Source organism: Nyctibius grandis, chromosome 1 (genome assembly GCF_013368605.1).
Source record: "Nyctibius grandis isolate bNycGra1 chromosome 1, bNycGra1.pri, whole genome shotgun sequence".
Taxonomy (NCBI): Eukaryota; Metazoa; Chordata; class Aves; order Nyctibiiformes; family Nyctibiidae; genus Nyctibius; species Nyctibius grandis.
In genome coordinates this window covers 18,306,136-18,322,971 of record NC_090658.1, presented here as the reverse complement: position 1 = coordinate 18,322,971, position 16,836 = coordinate 18,306,136, and the positions used below count along the sequence as shown (strand labels likewise).

Sequence of the window (16,836 nt, the reverse complement as noted above, 5' to 3'; positions counted from 1 at the left end):
ACTGCGAGCTGCAGCACACCACCATCAGCATGTGGCAAGGCATGGCTGACTCCTCAAGAACAGTTGATCTCTAGACCCAAAGCAGCCAAAGCAAGACAACCCCGGGTAGCTCAGCCAAGATCATAACAGCACACATCAAGGCAAGACTTATCTTCACACCTGGTGCTCAGGGCAAGGTAAGCACACACACAGGGAACATGCACAGGTACCACATTAGTACTAAAAGTGGCTAAGAATAGCCTCTGCTCTCCATGACTTCATGCTCTGTAAGGTTAGGTAAGGGGCTAGACATAATTACAGATAAGTAATTACAGATATAAATACAGATTTTTCAGGACCATGTAAGTTGGAGCACCACTTTGCTGCAGCCTTTCACACAGCAACAAGAAACTGTAGGAAGATGGAAGGCAAAGATGCTGCCCCTCACTCTAAGTTAATTTAGGCTTAAAATCATAGAAACATAGAATGGTTTGGGTTGGAAGGGACCTTAAAGATCATCTAGTTCCAACCCCCCTGCCATGGGCAGGGACACCTTTCCACTAGACCAGGTTGCTCAGAGCCCCATCCAACTTGGCCCTGAACACTTGAAATCCCATAGAGCATGCTCCGAAGTCAGCCACATGCAGGAAATAAGTGTCTCCAGGTTCACAGAATAGTCTCAACTGATAGACATGAGTCTCTTCAGATATTTGCATTAGCCTTGCAAGTCAGCACCTCAGACCTGAAACACAAGGACCAGCCATTACCTGGAAGGTCGATCATCCCAACCTGCTTTGGCAGTAAGAACAAAGTCAGTATGTTTGGAAAGCATTTTCAAACTTTATTTACAACTGTCACAGTGACAAAAATGTAGTTTGAAAAAAATGCTAGCTTCTCCCTGAGGCTCAAAAAAGAATTACAGAAATATAGAATGTATATCATACAACAGGAGGAGTTTTACTGGAGCGCTTTGTTCTTTAGATACGTTCAACAACAAATAGAAATATACACAATACTTCCAAAAAAAGATGCAGACAGAATATGCAAGTCTTTAGGGCAGACAGCAGGTCTGAAGTCCAAGGATTGCCATCTCATTGCTGCCCATGTGGTAATATCTTTGATATACAGCTTTGACTTGGTGGTACAGACAGTAGAGACCAATAGAGAGTAACACTTAGGAATCAGACAACTGGTTGGTATGCAGGTGTACAAGCTCATTCCAGTAAGACAGCAAGACTAGAATAAGTGTTACAGATACAACAGCTGAATCCATTGCTAGAGAAAACGATATCACCACATCATGACCATCCACCAAGACGGGCAGGGAGCGTGTATAACTGGGTCTGCGTTGCTGGACCAGAGACCAGCCGCAGTGTAGGAACACTGAATTTCTCTTGCTTTGTGCTAACTCGTCTCCAAACTCCTATCTGTCTGAAACAGTTATGCAGAGCTGATAAATTATTGCCATTATGTTTAAACACAAGCAAGACAAGACTAAAACGATCCTGCCAATATGTTAAAAGCAGTTCCCAACACTCACCAGCGTTTAACTACTCATGAGGTATTAAAAATACAAATACACACATGTCCAAATAGATTTTTAAAAATGGAACCAGTTATAAGCAAAGGGGGGTGGCATTGGGATTATTATGAAAGTTTGGTTAAGGCCTTGACATTTCTTTTTCTCTTCCATAACCCCAGATTTGGTTTAGGTGGTAACTGTTCTCATCCTATCCCAAGACCAACTGTCTCCCAAGCTGGTCCCCAAAGCTGCGAGATCATCACTTTACAGGATGGCAGTGGGCAGTAGACTGGTCTCCTCCCCAAACGGAGACAGATGACTTCTCCTTGGAGCAGGATATGGTGAAGAGGACACAACCACAGACTTCACAAGCCAGTCTGCACTTCATTAAACACCTATGAATGTGTCACCCTTGCTATGAAGCAGAAACACAGCTTGTCACAGGACATCCAGGCTAATCCTCTCCCAACAGACCCCTTCCACAAACCCCCCCTCTCCTGCTGGTGATCCACACTAGATCTGGTGCTTCGTCTTTGGATTGCCTCCAGGTCTGCCAGTACTCCGCACCATGCACATGGCTACCAGCCTGTCCTGCACTGCCAGGGCTCTGAGGAGGCCCTGCAGTGCAAAGCTGGAGGAGATCCCCCACCCCAGCCCTCACAAGCCCATTCACCAGCAAGCTGAAGACTTGAAACCCTAAAGCCTCAAGGACATCAAGGTAAGGAGGCATAATCCCCAGCCTCTGGTTTTGGGCGCTGTACAAGATGAGACTGACCACAGCAGCCTCAGCAAATAGGAGAGAAAAATCCAAAGTGTTCAAACCTACATGAGCTCTTGCTGCAGACAGAAGCATCTTTACATCCGATGCGCATTGCCTCATGCTAACCACCTGCAAGATAAACTAGGGCCTTGCAGTAGAGATGACAAGCAGCAGCCTAATGTTATCCTGCAAATACAGCTCTTCAGCATTGAAGAGTCTAAAGGCAAACAGAGGGGGAGAAAACAGCTTTGGGAAAAGTGGCTGGAAAACAGACTCAACAGCGAGAGCAAGAAACCCAACGACGCCTATGGATGCTCATGTTACCCTAGGAGGTGCCGAACCGGGGAGAGCTACAGGCCCCTCGTCACTAGAGCATTTAGCCATGCTTCGCTACGGACACCCTTCCACCCCCTCAACACACAAAATGGAAGCTGTAAGAAAGGCAAATCTGAGAGATGACGGCTCTGTTGTCACGCTTTTAGCCGGAGGCAGCTCCTGGCCAAACGCTGCCGCCTCTGACTTTCCTCCCCCTCCCCAAGCCCCCCCTCCAGAGGTCCTTGCATGGTCACCCTCTGCCATGTGCTTGGAATTTCACTGCTGCCTCCGCCTCGGAAAAATACAGATAGTGATCTCAAGAACAGCAAACATTTCTCTGCGTTACTTCCTTCCTTCCTCAGGAGGTCTGGTGAAACCGAGGGCTTCAGTTCTCAATACAGAGAATACAAAAAAATTAAGATCTTGCAGGTGCAAAATTGGACTTGTCTTTTAAAAAAAGACTTTCAAAAGAAGTGTGGCTCTTCCTTCAGAAGGGTGTAGTCCCTTGCCTTTCCTCAGATACCATTTATTGCTCCTTGTTGTCCTTCTTTGCATCTTCACAGTTTTCTTCTTCCTCTTCCTCCTCCTCCTCCTCCTGCACGAGGAACTCTTCGGGTGGCCATCTCAGCTCACCGCTCTCCACGTCGCCCTCCGTCGGCTCCACCACAATTGAGGGCAGGCGGTCCTTCAGCTTACAGTAACGGTCGAAGTCCGAGGGATCGGGGAAGATCTGAAAAAGCCAAGAAACAGTCTGTGAGAGGGGCTGCGTTCAAGCAGTTTTAGCCAAAACCCAACTCTCAAGACAGCTGGGTCTTCAGGGCAGACTAGTCTGGACACAGAGTAAACCCGTTGAGTGATGGGAAGACTCTTGAACTTGTATATAAGCTTTTCTAACCTCTGAGTATTGGAAATAAGCGCTGCCCAAGAGGCTTCCAAAGCACATGCTTGCTTGGATAGTGCTCAGCAAACAGGCATCTGGCCTTTTGGACATTTATCCAAACTCCTCACCCCTCTACCACCACTGCTTCTGCATTAATGCTCATGAGTTTGCACACGGAGCTATCTCGATCAGAGAATCTGAGATCTCATTTCCTGCTGCTGGTCAAACTGCACACAACAGGCTTGTGCTCCAGGCTCTGCTGCTAGAAGGGAGAGGAGGCATGTGGCAACCCAGTGCTAGAGCATCCAGACCTTTGCAGCAAGAGCCTGCACATCTGGTATCACTCCAGGGCCACAGGACCAGAACAAAAGAGAAGTTCAACTGCATTTTACAGATAATTTTGGGAGTGTTCTGCATGCTACAGCTACCATACATCAGCAGTGAAAGTCAGTAGGAGGACACACATTTTGTGGAAGAGTTGTAGACTGGACCATATTTCTTAGGGCAGAAGGTACCTACAGCATAGCCAGCAATTATGTACACTGCTGCAAGGAATATGAGGACCTCCTTATCTCCAGCCCCACAAGGCGCACAGAGCCGTACTTTACCCCTTCCCTCCCACCCATAGCTTGCCCCGTGGGTGCACATGCTCTGCAGCAGCACCAGGGCCCAAACTCACTGGCACTGCCCCTGGGATGCATGCTTTGATCCTCCTAGGAACCAAGGCAAAGACACAGGTACAGGAAAAACTGCCACTGCAGTGCAGTGCTCACAGGAGGTTTGCAAGACTGAATGGCAGTGTAAACAGAAAAAGCTGCTGTTACTTATAGGGATGCCCTACTAGGGGAACAGCTTCAAACCCCAGCTCATCCAGAAGAGAACTGGTGGGTGACAAGAACCAGTTGCCACATCAGATCCCCTGGTCGGTAACCAGAAGATTAAACAATTACTACCTGTGTATTTCAAGCAATTTTATCAGGGTGCCCGTTTCACATTACAGTTGCATTTAAACACCCCACAGAAGATAATCACAAAACGCATCTTCTCCTCCAGGTTGTCAATGAGGTGAGGAGTCAAAGACTTTTCTCTGAACACCAGCTGCATCCAAGTGAGCTGTCAGAACATCCTTGCAGGGAACAGCCCTGCCAGCCTCAGACAGGCACACTGCTGCTGAGTGCCTCAGTTTGAGAACAAGATCTCATCTGCTTTGATCTTTGTGATTCCAGTTACAAAAGCATGTTCCCCATCCAGGAGCCCTGAGCATTAACCATGAAGCATCATACTCCTCATGCCAGTCATGCAGGTACCCACCATCTTGGGAAGGCCTGGCCCAAAGCGGAACATCAACCTATCAACTTGCTCTTCAGCCTAGCAAGTATTAACCATACCATTACCTCTTCTACTATTCACCTGCATTTCTCCCTCATGTCCAAAGCTTTGTGGCAACCAGGCTACCAACCTGAGAAAGCCACCAGGTTGCTACTTAATGCAAAGTTGGGCAACATGACTTTGGGAGCAGATGCTCGGGCAAGCGACTCAATGGGAAGGCAATGCACAACACAGGGGCTGTTTGCACACATCCATCTGGTCCTGGGGACAGTGGTGCAGGAGCCTAGCTCCCACTACAGCACCTACCATCCATACACTTCTCATGTGCACAAGAGCGAGCAAGGTCTTTGAATGTGGCCACGTTCACATGGGCGTTGCACTATGAGCTACTTGCTATTAGTCACTACCAGCACAAGCAAGACAGTAGCTGTTTCTTGGAGCTTTGTGGCTTCTTCTTGGCCAAACAAAGGCAGTTTCAGACACGCAGTGCATTACTGGAAGTACAGTTGGTGGCTCTTAAGCATCAACTCGTTATCTAAACTCAGGATAGGAAAAAAAACACCCTTGACATTACACGGTTTAGAAGGTTGCAATGGAAAAAGAAGTGTGGTTCAGGAGGTTACATAAGCTGATAATATCATGAAAATAGCCTCCTGTGCAAGAAAAATAGCAGTATAATAATTAAACTAACCTTTGGCTGCTATCATTTTAAGCACATTAGGTCAAATTGAAGCAATTTCTTTGAAAATAGCCTGCCAGATTTTTTTTCCAGAAACTAAGTAGTAGTCATTTCCTTACAAACAAATATCCCCAAAATGTGGTGTGCAGCTTTTCTAATAAAAAAACCCTAGCACAATCTTATCTCAAACAGCTGCAGGACAGGCTGAACCCAAGAAGGTCAGGATTTTTTCCACTAAGTCATGCTTTTTAATCGTTGAGGCAGCATGAAGTGAGATGTTGCAACTGCACTTTCAAGGGGTGTGGACAGTCAATGGAAAAAATACACAAAGGCAGATTTCCTCACATGTGACAAGCAGGGTGACACAGCAGGCCAAGCACAGGGACAGAAGGAAAAAGGTTTTCAGATTAAGACTGTCTGCACATCTGGGGAAGCGAGACAGAAAAGTTGGCCCATCCAGCCTCCCCAATCACTCCAAAATAAACCGCATTGCCAGGCTCTTCATAAAGATAAGCAAGCACCAGCTTTCTGCTGTCCCACGCTGCATTTGTTGGTCCCGTATGCCTAATATGGTCCCACTCCAGATTTAGACAATGAGAAGAAAAAAAAAAAACAAACCAACTCTAAAACTTGCAGCAAGGTCCCCACCGGGAATGCAGCAGCTCAGCCCTGACCTGCAAGCTCTGCACCCTTTTGCACAGCAGCCAGGACAGCCTGTCTAGCCAAACCTGCCTATGAGCCTTTCTGTTTGTGTTACCCAGCTGAGGCAAGTGGGAGGAAGACTTTGCATCTCCCCACCAGCCCAAGAGTACAGCAGCAACTTCTCCCCCCCTCATTTATCAGAGGGAGCCACCTTGCCCACAGCTGAAGCAGATGCCTACTTCTGGCTGATCTGGCCACTTCATGGGGGACAAGTGACAACAACCAACTGGTTGTCAAGGCGACCTAAAAAGCAAGTTCAGCTGCAATTCAAAGGTGTCTTCTTCCCTGTCACTTGCATGACACAGCACGAGGGGCTGCAACTGCTTCTGCAGAGCCCCCCCCTTCGTAGCTGAGCCCCAACTCCTGGCCTATAGAGAGGCACATCCAACACCTTTAGAGCCCACAGAGGACAGGTATATTGCTTCTCACACTACTCAACACAGCTTCTCACCTGCAGCAAGACTGCTTTTCACAGGCCTCTCCAGACTATGTTTGGGAACTGCTCTCCTCACAGACTCATCCAGATCACATACAAATCGACCAAACTCTTGCCTTGCAGCTGGAAAGGGCAGTGAAACAGAGAACTTGAAAGTCTGAAGCGATTTTAGAAAGATCATGTTTGCCTCTGTTTCAGATGATCTAGCTCTACACCCTTGAATGAAATCTTGGCAACAAGAATGGAAAGCTTTCATTGCCCTGGGGAGGCTCATACCCTCTCAGCATTCACAGGGATAGAGAAACACCAAAAGTAGGAGAGACAGACAACTAAGAGGATTAGCTCAGAGCTACCATAATCCAAGTGACACTTACAAATTCAAAACAACTTCCACATGTGTACTCCATACCAACACCCATAGTTAAAATGCTTGTCTCCCCTCCCATGGTGCTGAAAACTATTTCAGTTATATTACAGGGAGACTAAGGTAATGAGATCTTTCCAAATTAAGTTACTGTTTTGGGGGGAAGCTTTTGCTTCATTGTGGTAATGCTATACAAGACTGAAAAAGTCTGCACTGAGAAGCATACCACTTCAGGTATAGGATACACCTCTGATCTACATCTATCACTCATCTTCCCAGTACTAAAACGCAAAGTTTTGTGCCTCTTCAGCAGTATCAAGCCAATATTCAAAAATCCCAAATCAGCATTTAAGTTCTTAAAACAAAACTTCACTGCCATCAAGAAGTATGACAAGCTCATTTCAAGAAATATTTAAATCATCTCTCAGTGTCCTCTTTTGAGGAATTTTCCAGCTATAAGAAGCAGTGCTAGCACATATTTATTCACACAGTAGTCATGACTCGAAACCGAGCTCCATCTAGTATGCACACAGCAGCCTGTGACTCAGGTTTTACGAACTATGACAACTCCCCAGTCACAGACGGATTGCCCCATCTTGGGGGACAGTGGCAGGGAAACTTCACATATCATAACCATTTTCCATCAGAGTAACAAGGCATCAAGTAGGGAGGAAAAAACACTCACTGAAATGTTCCGATTAGCTGCTGTCTTCAGCCTGCATTTCAGTGGAACGCTTTTTTTGCATAGCATAGCTGTGAGCATGATTAGTTTTGGCTCTGTTTATCCCATATCCTGCTTCTGCCTTCATTTAAAGTCCCAGACCCTGGAATACACATTGACTCAGCCTACTAATCCTGTCTAGTAACCACGCATTGGATGTGCAATGTGGACAAGTTATCCTAAACTCGCTTGCTATTACCATCTTTTTGCAGCCCCATCTCAAGACCTTCTGCAGCAGCGAGCGCCAGCTCTAATACATGACTTCCCCTGAACAAATGAAGGCTGCACAGACATAAAGCACCTCAGAAGCAAACAAGCTTCTACAAGACAATTACAGAGGGAGCTCCATTTCCACCCTTCGCCATAAGCCCCTGTTCTCAGTAACCTGTTGGTCCCCTAGTTTAGTTGGGGGGATGCAGCGGATGCAGCTCAAACTCCTCAGCACTACGCACCACAGGTCCTTGGGACAATCAGTGCTTCACTGGTGCTGGTGAAGAGGTGTTGCACTCACCAAAAATGATTTCCCCAACAAGCCAGATGAACCAAGCTTTCACCACAGACACTGGACAGAGCATTAAGCCTATTTACCTAGATTCAGTCAGTATGACATGATTCACAGCTAGCTGTGGCTGTGATTAACCTAGACATATCCCAGCACGATGTGATCATGACTTCAAGAACTCAAGCTCCCCGTGACAACCAAACCCCAGCTGCTGGCATGAGGCAAACTCAGCCTCCACAGGCCCATCTCCTAAAAGGGATCTAAGGTCCCACAGGACCAGCCAGACAGCCAGTCTGCAGCAAAGTAGCACACTCAACTCAAGAGATGGCATTTGCTCAAAATAAACACTTTGGGCATCATTCAGTTGTGCCCAGAGGCTGCTCCACTTCCAAGAAGCAAGGCAGGATTCAGGTCAAGGCACTGTTTTGACAACAGCTCCACGAAATGTTTAATTCAGCCTGGGTTTCAGTAGCATTGTTTGTGCTGCTGCGAGATGGCATCAGAGGACAAGCTGGCAGAGTGCTGATGAGGCTTTTCAGAGAACAGGTCTATCTAGGGGCTGGAAAATAGCAAACGGAACATTAGCTCCGACTGACAGTGAAAAAGGCCCGGCTCGCTGGAGACTGCCAGGCAGGAAGCACATGAAGCCCTCCATAGGCACATCTGTTCATAGCAGGGGGCATCTTGAGCCATCAGCTGCATTTTCAACGAGTTTTTTGTTTAGTAAGTCCCATGGGAATTATGGGACATCTATTAAAGATCCAGAAATAGCTCTTCACTGCAGGCACAAGACCCAGCATGACATCATCTCTTCAGCTGCATCTTCTGTTTCATCTATGCCACCCTGCTCTGAGACTCATGCCCCAGTTTCACCATTCACTTCTACCCAGGCCCTTTAAATTTGTTGGCTGAACCATCTTCAGAGGGCTCAGAGCAGCTGTACGTCACAAATACAGTAATAAACACCGCTTTATATAGAAAGGTTTTGAAATTTGCACATTAGCTTACATGCATTTTGTGCATTAACTGGAAAAGGGCATTTCTATGCTGAGAAAGCACATTTTGCAAGTGAAACTCTACACGTTACTAAGCCTGCACAGGCACCTCCGTTATCACAAATATGACTTCTACAGTCTGAGTTTTCACATCATTGCTCAAAGAGCAGTGATGGCCAACCCACCAAAGGCCAGGAAGCTTCACACCTTCAGCTGATGTCTACACAGACACTCCAGAGCATGAGCAGAGGCAAGGGAGTGGAGGAGGCAGAAGTAAAAAGTCAACAAGCCAAGTTCCCTCTGTAACTAGTGAGACAGACAGGAGCCCTGAAGTTCAGTGAACTCCACAGGACAGAGGAATCAGACTGCTGAAGTTTATACTCTGTATGAGTTTGTTTCTTCAGTTTACTTCCAAGCAAATGCAAAAATACTTTGAACTAGTACTGTTGGTAAGATAAGCCTGTCTACAGCAGATACTGATGCGCTTTACAGCTCAAGCAAAGCTGCTGTACCATCTCCTCTGGTGCAGACAGTTTCATGTCTGCATATGGTGGCAGAAGCAGCCCCAAGGATCTCGGCTAGCATCCTATGGACCAACTCCCTGGCAGTCCCTGCTCTACACAGCTTGGAAGTGGGACATTTTGAACCTCGGTTTGATGTCATCTCTGCAGTAAAATAAATCCAAGTTCTACTACTAGAACAAGAGAAACTTTTGAAACGAAGAGCTTGCCTCTCCCAGTTCCAGCTCCACTTTTTTTTTTTCCGCTCGTAGCCAGCCAAGGGCTGTTACACTCATATCATGAGTGCCTGACTCTACAGATGAGTGGAGGAAGATGGTGCAGCTTAGAACAACAAGCCTCAGTGTAGGAGCAGTCATGCTCCATTAGCCCTGTCTGGTTTTAAGTTATTGCACTACAGCCCTCAGACAAGCTTACAGTTTTCCATGTACCAAACTCTTTCCATCAGCAAGATGAAGCATAAAGTGCCAAAGTGTGAGGTAGAACAAAGAGCTCATGGTGTGATCTGCAGCAGATTTGTCCTTGCTGTTCTAACTGGAGTTTTCAACCCTTTAAGGATGCTTTCAGCTTACCTTGATGTACCCTGTGATATTCTCAGCACAGCAGCCAGAGGACGAAGGCTGGAAGCCTGCTCCCCAATCCTCTTTACAGTAACCTGATTTAGAGGCAGACCTCATACACAGCCCACACACCGCTAGTGCCCCATCAGGATCTTCCATTTCAATATCTCAACCCTTTCTGCCATCAATTTGGTTTACATCAAGGTGAAATACTGGCAGGCAGTTCCCAGCTCTTGCAAGCATTTGGAAAAAGTCATTATGACTAGATCACTACAGAGGAGAGATCCAGGATGCATAAGCCCTGCATAGATATGAGTCGTCAGCATTTATGACTCACACACCTCCAGGTTCAGATGATCCACTCAAAACTGAACAAGCCTGTTCCCCAGTTGGCCCAAGCAGACTTATCAAGGTCATTAGCACTTGGGGAAAAACCTCACTGAAGCAATCGTCAGATCAAACAGGGCACCTAGATTCCGCCTCCCACTGGAAAATTTGGATAGGTAAATAGAGGTGTTTGACCTGACTGGGTTAAGCCTCTTCATATTGCAGCCCATGAAGTCAACTGAACCTCCCATGCATGCTCATTTGCTTCACGTTAACAACCATTCTCATTGCTGTACACTCCCTCTACAGGAGAGGAAAGGGAGGCCGTATGCTTTCCACTAACTCAAGCACTGAAGGACAGCACAGCTATTTCTACACACAGGCAATAAACCGAACAACTTGCACTATCCAGATCCAGAATTCTGACCAAAAAAAGCAATGCATCCCCTTTTCCTCCCCACGGCTTTGGCTTCTGCTGGAGGCCTCAGCCGTGGCCCAAAATTCAGTTGATTTCATGCTTCAGTGCACTGTTATTGCCTTGTAGCTCATTTTTCAGACGTAAATATGCAAGCATACAACAGCACACCTCATTTGAATGCACGCTGAGAGCAACTGCCTCTGTGCAGGTTGTGCAACATCTGCAAAGAAGAACCCTGCATCGGGATCTGCCGGTAAGAGTGACCCTATGCACAGACCAGATGCAAGTCATCTGCGTGCGCTCAGTGCCTGTGTTAAATCTCATCAACAAGTCACCTAGAAGAGTTGGAAAACATGGATCTAGCAGGCTAAGATGCACAGCTCGCCCTTTGATTAACTAGGAAATGAAAGGGATATTGAGACTAAAGGATTAAGGCTCACGCTAGGTTCTATGACCACCTCTTCACCCCAGTCATTGATCTAGAGGCTAATAGCTAATTACACTGTTCACAACTTTCAGAATCAATGCTGCTCATGTCTTCAGGTACTGGTATCTCCAGTGACATTTCAAGGCTTGTTTAGGCTGTCCCTAGCCTCACTGAATCTGACTGTTAACCCTCTCAAGCCAGCCCATCAGTCAGGAAAACCAAGAAATAGATCAAAAAAATTAAGAGCCATATAAACACCTCCCTCCTTCTCTAGGCAGATCATTGGTATGCTGTGTTACCAAGAGATCCCAGAGTCCTCTCAGCCCAGTAACCAGGGCAAATCTTTCTTTAACTGACCTCCCCATGTCCCACTGAGCCTCCACAAATGCTGAATGAGAGTGGGCTCGATACTTCAGAAACAACCGAGTCCTTTGCCAATCCGGTCTGATACCAAGTGATATTGTAGGCAACCAGCTCCTGCCAAGCAAGCATTCCAGTCTGTTGACTAGTTCTCACTACAGCAAGACCTGCTATTAGGTCAGGCTATGGAAAGGTACGTTAGACCCGAGTTTGCAGTCCAGCCCAGGCAATTCCATATGGGATTACTGCCTAAGCAGCCAGCAAAGCACCCACCTGATATGACAGACCGTCCTTGCGGGGGCTTAGACCGATCTCATCCATAGCTGGGGTGTTCATCATCACTTCAGTCATTTCAGCTGATCTCAGATAATCAGGGCTAGAAACAAAAGACAGCATTCAAATGACCTGAGGGGGCTCCAGAAGGGCTGAGCAAGATGGAAGTAGCATCAGGTAAGAAAAGCAGGCAGGAGAGGCTGTCGGCAGTCTATTTCTGGTCCCTTCCTTCCTGCCCTCCCTTGGAGGGGGGTGCAAAAAGCCAGTAAACCGCTCCTACATCCCGCGGGAGCAGCTCCCCGAGCTTCTCCCCAGCGCACGGCTAAGGAGCACCTCGGGAGGCTCCAACAGCAGCGGTTCCCTTCGAACTCCGCTTCCTCCAGCTCTGCCCCCTCAGGGGGGAAAGCAAAAAAAAAAAAAAACACAGCACAGAAGTGTAAGCGCTGAGGGGTTTGTTACTTTTTTTTAATTATTTTTTTTTAAAGCTGGTGTACTTTAGCTCCTGATGACTTACTTTACAGCCTCAGGGACTTCCACGCCAGCGGAGCGCGCGGCGCCGATTCCAGCTCTGCTTTTACAGCCTTGATAGCATTTCCAGCTCGAGAAAGTGAATCCCCACAGTTCCCCTATCGCGGATCACCCCGCTACCGCGCAGCTCGCACCGCCGCCACCCGCCTCTTCTCCCCCCGCTCTCGGACAATTTCCGTCCCGGGGCTTCACGCCGCTACCCCCATCGCCTCCTCCCAGGGTACACGCCGAGGCGGCTGGGCGGGGGGAGTGGCTGAAGTCCCGGCAGACATTCGGGGGCTCCGCGTCCCATCCTCACAGCCCGCCGGGGCAGAGCCTCCTCCCGCCGATCCCCCCGCCCCCCCACGCGGGAAGTGCCCACTCACCAGGGCAGGGGACACAGCACAGACATGAAGTCCCGGCGGAGGCCGCCCCGCGCGCTCGGGGGTGGGGGGGTGGCGGGAGGGGGCACCCAGACGAGCAGAGCAGCTGAGCGGCACCGGCGGACGCCGCGGGACGATGCGCTCCTCGTTCCGCCCGGCCCGCCGCTACCGCCGCCTCCCGTCTGTGCCCGGCGGCCGCCGCCGCGCCGCCTTAAATGGTCCCGGGGGGCGGGGCCCCACCCGCGCCCCGCCCCTCCGCTTGACGTCAGCATTTTCATGAATGGCTTCGGCGCGCGCCGCCTATGGCGGGGAGGCGGGGGAGGGATGCGTGTCCCTACGCTCGCCCTGTCTCGCGAGCGGGAGACGGTGGCGGGCCCGGCCCGGCCTGGCCTGGCCGGTGCGATAGAGGAGGGCTCGTTATTTTTCACCCTGGCTGCGCGGGCCGAGGTGGGGTGCGGCACCCCCAGAACTGCCGCTGGCCGCCGGCCGGCACGGGGAGGCACCGGGCACCACCCCGAGCATCACCCGGGCAGGGGCTGAGTTTCGTCTGCGGGAGGCGAAGCCCCCTTCATGGGGGTGATGGTGGGGGGAGGCCTGGGGGAGGCGAAGCCAGAGCCTGAGCCTGAGCCGGCCGGCTGCCGCAGCCGGGGGGGCTCCGGCACACGCTCATGGCCCAGAGAAGCGGCATGGGCCGCCCCTCCCTGCTCCTCTGAGCACCCTCGGTGCCCAGCACCTCTAGCTGGAGTAGAAGCAGAGCGAGGAGCTTCACCAGGCCGAGCTATATTTAGCAAAACAACGTGAATCAATAACGGGAAGGTGCAGGAGGAGAAGGAGGCGAATCCACTTGCTGCGTGGGAAGCGCCAGCACTGTGGGCAGCTACAGGTGAAGCACGTTCCCTGCCTGTCCCCTCCCGACATGAAGCTGCTGGAAGGCAAAACGCGTCTTTGGGCGAAAGGCCTGGGCACCCCCAAACCCATCTGAAGTCCTGACTCTGTGTATCGATCCGCTGATGGTGCTCACGCAGCCTCCTAAAGAATGGGCTGTGCCCCAAGGCAGGTGCCCGCAGAGCAGGGCGCTTGGCCATGGGATGGGCCAGGCCCTCCAAGGCTGCTGAGAGATGCTTGGTGGTTTTGGGGACTGCTCTCCCCTCTGCTCACCCAGCGAGCAGTATCTTGCCATATGCTGGCATGCGAAGTTTAGTGCAGGGACTGTTTTTGTCCTACCTGTTGCTCCATGCCGCTGCTCTGACTTTGCTGGCAAAGCGGATAACCAAGCACGCAACTACAAATGCTTCTCGCATTACTGCGCCTCACCTTCAAATGCAGAGCATACAGCTGCTGCAGCACCTCATGTACGTGTCTATGCACGGGCATATACAAGTTATTTGCCCCAGTGTTTAGGTGCTAAGAAGTGCAAGTTCAGTGTTTCTGAAGGGAAGCTTTGCCCTCAGCTCAGTCAACCCCCAGACTGTACATAATTGTGTACATACGTACATGCATGCGTTTCCTCAGAATGCATAATTTAATCTTCTTAGATTCATATTATATAATGGGAGTGTATGTGCGCATTTTACATCAGGCTTCAGCAAGCTGCTGCTTTGTGCCAGATTAAAATGAATCACAAGGAGCAGATCTAGCCCCTGCAGACGCAGGTCTGGTGGGTGTGGGTGAGCTTGCTTCAAAGGGCCAGCAGTAACCTTCCACAAGCTTAATGGGAGGGAGGCAGCGGGGTGGACTCGGTGCGCATAGTCCCCTTGCTCCCGTCGAGCCTCCTGACAACGAGGTTTGGAGGTTTGGAGCTGGGAAGAGGAGTAAGAAGACAACCAAGTCTCCAAAGCACTGGGGAAATGGCTCCCATGCATTTTGCTGGCCTGGCCACCGGCACCCCCTCTCCCTGCTGCGTAACCCAGGACGCACGTACACATGCGTACTGGCTTTGCTGATTTCTGCCCTGAGACAACACAAAGACTTGACTTTTTTAAAAGACTTTTTTTAAGCTGAACGGTCTAAGTTGGTGCCTGGTTGTATGTGCAGGGACTGGGAGAGCACTCTGGGAGAAGGAGAGAGGCAGGGTGCTTCAGGCAGTGTCAATCTATATTATAAAGTCTTTTAAAATTAACTTCACAGCCTGCCCCGCCCGAGTGCCCTCATCTCCCACTGTGTCCAGCTGAAATGTGGGATGTGAGACAGGGCCATAGCTCAACTCCCTGGGATGTTTCATCAGAAACAAGCCTGCCTGTCTCCCTCAGACATACACATACTTGCTATGGATTTCCTGCTCTTGTCCATAAAAAATAAGAGGCAACAAAAAAACCAAATGCCCCCAAGTCCCTCTTGCATGAGGCACACCGAGTTGTCTCTCTGAACGCCCTCCTACACTCGGCAGGGCTTGAGGTCCAAGGTTTTCCCATCCTTGGAAAGCATGTTCCTTTAATTCATGATACACCCAAGCCCCTGAAGGAGAGCAAGGGACAGGACCAGGGCTCGCCCTCTAAGGCTCCCACAGCCACCGCTGAGATAAAGCAGCTCAGATCAGCTCTTCACCTGTGTACTCTAGATGCCTGTTATGCCATCCCAGCTGGCACAGGCAGATAGTTTCGTGGTTCCACCTAGATAACAGCCTTTTGGGAGGGGAAAAAAAAGAACAAAAATCCCCGGGCGCGTATGTGCTGAGGGCGCGGATTACTTCCCAGCGACTTGCTGAGAACATCGGCCCCGGCCCTGGCCAGTTCCCATCGGGAGGCCTGCGGATCGGTGCTTTTATTGCTCGCTTTGGCTCTAAGCCACCGCGAGATTTATTCGTGTGATTAACCATAAGCGCATTAATAGTCCTTTTGGAAGAAAAGGCACACCTCCCATGATTGCCATCAACTGCGCTTGGGTGCTTTGCTGGATCAGGCACGGCTTAACCCACCCCCAGAAGCGTAATGTTTCTTGGGTGGGGTGTGTACCAGGAATGCTGCACCTTTGCCCCTTCCCTTGGGGGAAGTCTGTGTGAAAGTATCCAGGTATCCCAGGGATGGATGGGGGATGATTTATAAGCCTGGGGAGGTGTTCTCCATGCAGGTCCTATAATAACCATGCCTGCTTCTTCTTTGCTTGCCCCAGCCAGGTATGAAAAGCTGAGGCTATGCAGGCGGAGCAGGAGGAGCTGTTATACCCTCATCTGCAGCTCCTACCTTAATAAGAACAAGCTTTCCCTTGTAGATAAGCCTTTATATCAACATCTCAGCTGAAAGTGAGAGAGCCCCATTAACCCTTGAGCTGCTGAGCCACCGCCTTAGAAATCCACATGTCCAAGCAATCAGTTTTCATTATGTCCCAGATCCTAAAAGGACAAATTCTCACTCCTCTCAGGGGGCAAAGCAAGAGCAGTTTCCTGCCACCCCGGCCCCACAGCTGTGAAGCAGTACACTGGAAGAGAGAATAAAATGGGATCAGATCAAAGTATTTAATTGCAAATGAGAATGAACCACCATGCTCTTCCTCTGCTCTGGTGAAGGGAGCAAGATGCAAACACTTCAAAGGGCCTTTTTTTTGCCTTTTGTTTTCAGCCGGTTCTAGTAAATGGAGCCCAGCCTGCCCTGATTTCCACTTCTTTCCTCATCTCATGTGCTCACCAGACCCCTGCTTCACTGTTGTGTATTTTTGCATTAAACACTTGGGACTACCTTGTCACCTGGGGGTAAAAGAAGCAGCACTTGGACTCTCAGCTGGGGTAAACTGATTTCCAGGGCACTGAGCTGATTAAAACCAGATGACATCTCATGGCTTTTTTTTTTCTTCAGTTAATTTTATAAATCTCTATAATATTTTGATTTTTGGGGACAGTATAAACCAACGGAAGACAAATGAGTGATAACAGCCATTCACTCTTAC

At 49.3% G+C, this 16,836-nt stretch overlaps 1 protein-coding gene across 1 annotated transcript; it reads right to left on the bottom strand.

Moving 5' to 3' along the window:
• Positions 1-799: 799 nt before the first annotated feature.
• LBH (LBH regulator of WNT signaling pathway) lies at positions 800-13,131 on the bottom strand. Its single transcript, XM_068404700.1, has 3 exons — positions 12,961-13,131; positions 12,068-12,170; positions 800-3,306 (listed from the first exon to the last, which is right to left on the bottom strand). Exons 1-3 carry the CDS (start codon positions 12,984-12,986, stop codon positions 3,103-3,105), a joined length of 333 nt encoding a protein of 110 aa, XP_068260801.1. The 5' UTR covers positions 12,987-13,131; the 3' UTR covers positions 800-3,102.
• Between the last annotated feature and the right edge of the window lie 3,705 nt (positions 13,132-16,836).

Bases quoted from the DNA above. Each gene is read 5' to 3' on its own strand.
- LBH (XM_068404700.1), bottom strand. From the start codon at position 12,986: ATGTCTGTGCTGTGTCCCCTGCCCTG. The intron at 12,171-12,960 runs GTGAGTGGGCAC...TTTTGTTTCTAG, and splicing joins GTGCTGTGTCCCCTGCCCTG to CCCTGATTATCTGAGATCAG. The intron at 3,307-12,067 runs GTGGGTGCTTTG...TGGCTTTTTCAG, and splicing joins AGGACGGTCTGTCATATCAG to ATCTTCCCCGATCCCTCGGA.